Raw genomic sequence first — 7191 nt, 5'->3', positions numbered from 1 at the left:
ATCTGGACATCCTCTTTCCCTCCGGCTAGATACTGCCTGTCTAAACTACTACTCACTTGATAAGAACTAGCAAAAACATCTTTTCTTCTGTAAAGTATTCCTTCATTCTCTCTTTCTGTATTTCCACAGCACTTTGTACTATCTACTATAATACTTATCACATCTAAAAGTAGTAATTTTTTAAATGCCTGCCTTCACTAGCAGATTATGAGCTCCTCTAGGGCTTAACTCATCCTTGTAATTACAGAGATTATGGTAAAGTATGCAATAGAGACATATAATAGAAAAGATAAAAACATGAACAATGGTAAAATATGCTCAAATGCCTTTGGGAATGTCTCTTGAATTAGGACTTACATTTGTAAAATCCTAAATGGTCCTCATATTCCTCAGAAAGGAGGGAGAGCTCCTTAAAAAACTCCTTCCCTACCCCTACTTCTGAAAAGGGATAATATTTGTACCTTTCATGAGTAAACATTTCAGTTTTCTACCATTTTAGGAAGCCACCATTAATAACAAGCCAAGCCAAAGAATTCAAGACACATTTGTCATTCTAACTTTTTGTAAAGACATAAATGATTACCCCCTAGGCATCTGATAAACTTATTCTTTAAATATTTCCACAGAAACACTGTATGATACAGCTCAGACTGGTGGCCTAAAAAATTACTTTTTAGTAACATAAAAAAATAGATTACAACTTACTAAATCAGTTTCTTTTTTCCTTCTTTTCTTTCTCTCTGTTTTTGGCACCTGGTTGGAAAGAAATACAGAAAATGTGATATAACAAAGACTAACATAATTTCTTACTTCTTTGCAAATGCTGAGGGTTTTGCTCAACAGGTAATAAAATAAGCAGCTCTTTATTCCTCAAGAGGAAACGTGCAGTGCTACTAAGCATACGTGAGAAAAAAAAATTTATATTTAGTAAAACACAGTGCTCATAAAAGCAACAGAATGGAAGGATACTTTAGAAATTATCTTTTTAAACCTCAGTTCTGCCCAGAAGCCACACCATTATTAATTTAAATGATTATTTTATTTTAGACATTAATTACCTGATTATTAATTTCAAAGATTGCACTTTGCATATTTTGGCTCTAGAAAACTCTCCATCCTAGAGCTAAATATAAAAAGGTATTGGAGATTGGCTCAAAGTGGCGGAGTAGAAGGACGAGCACTCACTCCTTCTTGCGAGAACACCAGAATAACAACTAACTGCTGAACAATCATCGACAGGAAGACACTGGAACTCACCAAAAAAGATACCCCACATCCAAAGACAAAGGAGAAGCCACAATGAGACGGTAGAAGGGGTGCAATCACAATAAAATCAAATCCCATAACTGCTGGGTGGATGACTCACAAACTGGAGAACACTTATACCACAGAAGTCCACCCACTGAAGTGAAGGTTCTGAGCCCCACGTCAGGCTTCCCAACCTGGAGGTCCGGCAACGGGAGGAGGAATTCCTAGAGAATCAGACTTTGAAGGCTAGTGGGATTTGACTGCAGGATTTCAACAGGACTGAAGGAAACAGAGACTCCGCTCTTGGAGGGCACACACAAAGTAGTGTACACACTGGGACTCGGGAAGGAGCAGTGACCCCCAGGGGAGACTGAACCAGACCTACCTGCTAGTGTTGGAGGGGCTCCTGCAGAGGTGGGGGTGGGGGCTGTGGCTCACCGTGGGGACAAGGACACTGGCAGCAGAAGTTTTGGGAAGTACTCCTTGGCGTGAGCCCTCCCAGAGTCTGTCATTAGCCCCACCAAGGAGCCCAGGTAGGCTCCAGTGATGGGTTGCCTCAGGCCAAACAACCAACAGGGAGGGAACCCAGACCCACCCATCAACAGTCAAGTGGATTAAAGTTTTACTGAGCTCTGCCCAACAGAGCAACAGTCAGCTCTACCCACCACCAGTCCCTCCCATCAAGCCTCTTAGATAGCCTCATCCACCAGAGAGGAGACAGCAGAAGTAAAAGAACTACAACCCTGCAGCCTGTGGCACAAAAACCACATTCACAGAAAGATAGACAAGATGAAAAGGCAGAAGGCTATGTACCAGAGAAAGGGACAAGATAAAACCCCAGAAAAACAACTAAATGAAGTGGAGATGGGCAACCTTCCAGAAAAAGAATTCAGAATAATGATAGTGAATATAATCCAGGACCTCAGAAAAATAATGGACGCAAAGATCGAGAAGATGCAAGAAATGTTTAACAAAGACCTAGAAGAATTAAAGAACAAACAAACAGAGATGAACAATACAATAACTGAAATGAAAACTACACTAGAAGTAATCAATAGCAGAATAACTGAGGCAGAAGAATGCATAAGTGACCTGGAAGACAGAATGGTGGAATTAACTGCTGTGGAACAGAATAAAGAAAAAAGAATGAAAAGAAATGAAGACGCCTAAGAGACTTCTGGGACAACATTAAACACAACAACATTTGCATTATAGGGGTCCCAGAAGGAGAAGAGAGAGAGAAAGGACCAGAGAAAATATTTGAAGAGATTATAGTGGAAAACTTCCCTAACATGGGAAAGGAAATAGCCACCCAAGTCTAGGAAGGGCAGAGAGTCCCAACCAGATAAACCCAAGGAGGAACACTCGGAGACACATAGCAATCAATTTGGCAAAAATAAGGACAAAGAAAAATTACTGAAAGCAACAAGGGAAAAACAACAAATAACATACAAGGGAACTGCCATAAGGTTAACAGCTCATTTCTCAGCAGAAGCTCTACAAGCCAGAGGGAGTGGCATGATATATTTAAAGTGATGAAAGGGAAGAACCTACAACCAAGATTATACTACCCAGGAAGGATCTCATTCAGATTCGATGGAGAAATCAAAAGCTTTCCAGACAAGCAAAAGCTAAGAGAATTCAGCACCACCAAACCAGCTCTACAACAAGTGATAAAGAACTTCTCTAAGTGGGAAACACAAGAGAAGAAAAGGACCTACAAAAACAAACCCATAACAATTAAGAAAATGGTCACAGGAATATACATATCGATAATTACCTTAAACGTGAATGGATTAAATGCTCCAACCAAAAGACACAGGCTTGCTGAATGGATACAAAATCAGGACCCATATATATGCTGTCTACAAGAGACCCACTTCAGACCTAGGGACACACACAGACTGAAAGTGAGGGGATGGAAAAGATATTCCATGCAAGTGGAACTCAAAAGAAAGCTGGAGTAGCAATACTCATATCAGATAAAATACACTTTAAAATAAAGAATGTTACAAGAGACAAGGAAGGGCACTACATAATGATCAAGAGATCAATCCAAGAAGAAGATATAATAATTATAAATATACATGCACCCAACACAGGAGCACGTCAATACATAAGGCAAATGCTAACAGCTATAAAAGAGGAAATCGACAGTAACACAATAATAGTGGGGGACTTTTAACACCTCACTTACACCAATGGACACATCATCCAAACAGAAAATTAATAAGGAAACATAAGCTTTACATGACACAATAGACCAGATAGATTTAATTGATATTTATAGGACATTTTATCCAAAAACAGAAGATTACATTTTCTTCTCAAGTCCAGATGGAACATGCTCCAGGATACATCACATCTTGGGTCACAAATCAAGCCTCAGTAAATTTAAGAAGACGGAAATCATATCAAGTATCTTTTCTGACCACAACACTATGAGATTAGAAATCAATGACAGGGAAAAAAACATAAAAAACACAAACACATGGAGGCTAAACAACACGTTACTAAATAACCAAGTGATCACTGAAGAAATCAAAGAGGAAATCAAAAATTACCTAGAAACAAATTACAAGGAAAACACGATGATTCAAAAGCTATGGGATGCAGCAAAAGCAGTTCTAAGAGGGAAGTTTATAGCAATACAATCCTAGTTCAAGAAACAAGAAAAATCTCAAATAAACAATCTAACCCTACACCTAAAGGAACTGAGAAAGAAGAACAAACAAAACACAAAGTTAGTAGAAGGAAAGAAATCATAAAGATCAGAGAAATAAATGAAGTAGAAACAAAGAAAACAATAGCAAAGATCAATAAAACCAAAAGCTGGTTCTTTGAGAAGATAAACAAAATTGATAAACCATTAACCACACTCATCAAGAAAAAGAGGGAGAGGACTCAAATCAATAAAGTTAGAAATGAAAAAGAAGTCACAACCGACACTGCAGAAACACAAAGCATCCTAAGAGACTACTACAAGCAACCCTATGCCAATAAAATGGACAACCTGGAAGAAATGGACAAATTCTTAGAAAGGTATAACCTTCCAAGACTGAACCAGGAAGAAATAGAAAATATGAACAGACCAATCACAAATAAGGAAATTGAAACTGTGAGTAAAAACCTTCCAACAAACAAAGTCCAGGACCAGATGGCTTTACAGATGAATTATATCAAACATTTAGAGAAGAGCTAACACCCATCCTTCTCAAACCCTTCCAAAACACTGCAGAGGAAGGAACATTTCCAAACTCATTCTATGAGGTCACCATCACCCTGATACCAAAACCAGACAAAGATACTACAAAAAAAGAAAATTACAGACCAATATCACTGATGATTATAGATGCAAAAATCCTCAATAAAATACTAGCAATCAGAATTCAGCCACACATTAAAAGGATCATACACCATGATCAAGTGGGATTTATCCCAGGGATGCAAGGAATCTTCAATATATGCAATTCAACATGATACTCCATATTAACAAACTGAAGCATAAAAACCATATGATCATCTCAATAGATGCAGAAAAAGATTCTGACAAAATTCAACACCTGTTTATGATAAAAACTCTCCAGAAAGTGGGCATAGAGGGAACCTACCTCAACATAATAAAGGCCATATACGACAAACCCACAGCAAACATCATTCTCAATGGTGAAAAACCGAAAGCATTTCCTCTAAGATCAGGAACAAGACAAGGATGTCCATTCTCGCCACTATTATCCAACAGTTTTGGAAGTCTTAGCCATGGCAATCAGAGAAGAAAAAGAAATAAAACGAATTCAAATTGGAAAAGATTAAGTAAACCTGTCACTGTTTGCAGATGACATGATACTACACGTAGAGAATCCTAAAGATGCCACCAGAAAACTAATACATCTAATCAATGAATTTGGTAAAGTTGTAGGATACAAAATTAATGCACAGAAATCTCTTGCATTCCTATACACTAACAACAAAAGATCAGAAAGAGAAATTAAGGAAATAATCCCATTCACCACTTCAACAATAACAACAACATAAAATACCTAGGAATAAACCTACCTAAGGAGGTAAAACACCTGTATTCAGAAAACTGTAAGACATTGATATAAGTAATCCAAGATGACACAAACAGATAGAGAGATATACCATGATCGTGAATTGCAAGAATCAATATTGTGAAAATGATTATTCGACCCAAAGCAATCTACAGACTCAATGCAATCCATTTCAAATTACCAACGGCATTTTTTTACAGAAATAGAACAAAAAAATCTTAAAATGTGTATGGAGACACAACAGACCCCGAATAGCCAAAGCAAACTTGACGGAAAAAATCGGAGCTGGAGGAATCAGACTCCTTGACTTCAGACTATACTACAAAGCTACAGTAATCAAGACAATGTGGTACTGGCACAAAAACAGAAACACAGATCAATGGAACAAGACAGAAAGCTCAGAGATAAACCCACACACCTATGGTCAACTAATCTATGACAAAGGAGGCAAGGATATATAATGGAGAAAAGACAGTCTCTTCAATAAGTGGTGCTGGGAAAACTGGACAGCAACATGTGAAAGAATGAAAGTAGAATACTCCCTAACAGCATACACAAAAATAAACCTAAAATGGATTAGAGACCTAAATGAAAGACCGAACACTATAAAACTCTTAGAGGAAAACATAGGAAGGACACTCTTTGACATAAATCACAGCAAGATCTTTTTGATCCACCTCCTAGAGTAATGGAAATAAAAACAAAAATAAACAAATGGGACCTAATGAAACTTAAAAGCTTTTGCACAGCAAAGGAAACCATAAACAAGACGAAAAGACAACCCTCAGAATGGGAGAAAATATTTGCAAACGAATCAACGGACAAAGGATTAATCTCCAAAATATATAAACAGCTCATGCAGCTCAATATTAAAAAAACAAACAACCCAATCCAAAAATGGGCAGAAGACCTAAATAGACATTTCTCCAAAGAAGACATACAGATGGCCAAGAAGCACATGAAAAGCTGCTCAACATCACTAATTATTAGAGAAATGCAAATCAAAACTACAATGAGGTATCACCTCACACCAGTTAGAATGGGCATCATCAGAAAATCTACAAACAACAAATGCTGGAGAGGGTGTGGAGAAAAGGGAACCCTCTTGCACTGTTGGTGGGAATGTAAATTGATACAGCCACTATGGAGAACAGTATGGAGGTTCCTTAAAAAACTAAAAATAGAATTACCATATGACCCAGCAATCCCACTACTGGGCATATACCCAGAGAAAACCATAATTCAAAAAGACACATGCACCCCAATGTTCATTGCAGCACTATTTACAATAGCCAGGTCATGGAAGCAACCTAAATGCCCATCGACAGACGAATGGATAAAGAAGATGTGGTACATATATACAATGGAATATTACTCAGCCATAAAAAGGAACGAAATTGGGTCATTTGTAGAGACGTGGATGGATCTAGAGACTGTCATATAGAGTGAAGTAAGTCAGAAAGAGAAAAACAAATATTGTATATTAACGCATATATGTGGAACCTAGAAAAATGGTACATGTGAGTCATTTGCAGGGCAGAAATTGAGACACAGATGTAGAGAACAAACGTATGGACACCAAGGGGGGAAGTGGCAGCAGGGCTGGTGTTGGGATGAATTGGGAGATTGGGATTGACATATATACACTAATATGTATAAAATGGGTAACTAATAAGAACCTGCTGTATAAAAAAATAAATTAAATTAAATTAAAAAACAAAAGGTATCATCTGGAGGACTTTCCTGGTGGTGCCATGGTTAAGAACCGCCTGCCAACACAGGGGACGTGGGTTCGAGCCCTGCTCTGGGAAGATCCACATATGCCGCGGAGCAACTAAGCCCGTGCGCCACAACTCCTGAGCCTGCGCTCTACAGCCTGCAAGCCACAGCT

General features: G+C 38.1%; 1 protein-coding gene across 1 annotated transcript in view; it reads right to left on the bottom strand.

The window, feature by feature from the left end:
* Window positions 1-7191, bottom strand: part of MYO9A (myosin IXA) — a 224341-nt gene that overhangs the window by 46701 nt on the left and 170449 nt on the right. Inside the window, 1 exon segment of the mRNA XM_007467841.1 lies at window positions 706-753. Within this exon segment, the coding sequence (XP_007467903.1) occupies window positions 706-753 (48 nt within the window).

Source organism: Lipotes vexillifer, unplaced genomic scaffold, assembly GCF_000442215.2.
Source record: "Lipotes vexillifer unplaced genomic scaffold, Lipotes_vexillifer_v1.1 scaffold792, whole genome shotgun sequence".
Lineage (NCBI taxonomy): Eukaryota > Metazoa > Chordata > Mammalia > Artiodactyla > Lipotidae > Lipotes > Lipotes vexillifer.
This window is presented reverse-complemented; position numbering and strand designations above follow the sequence as displayed.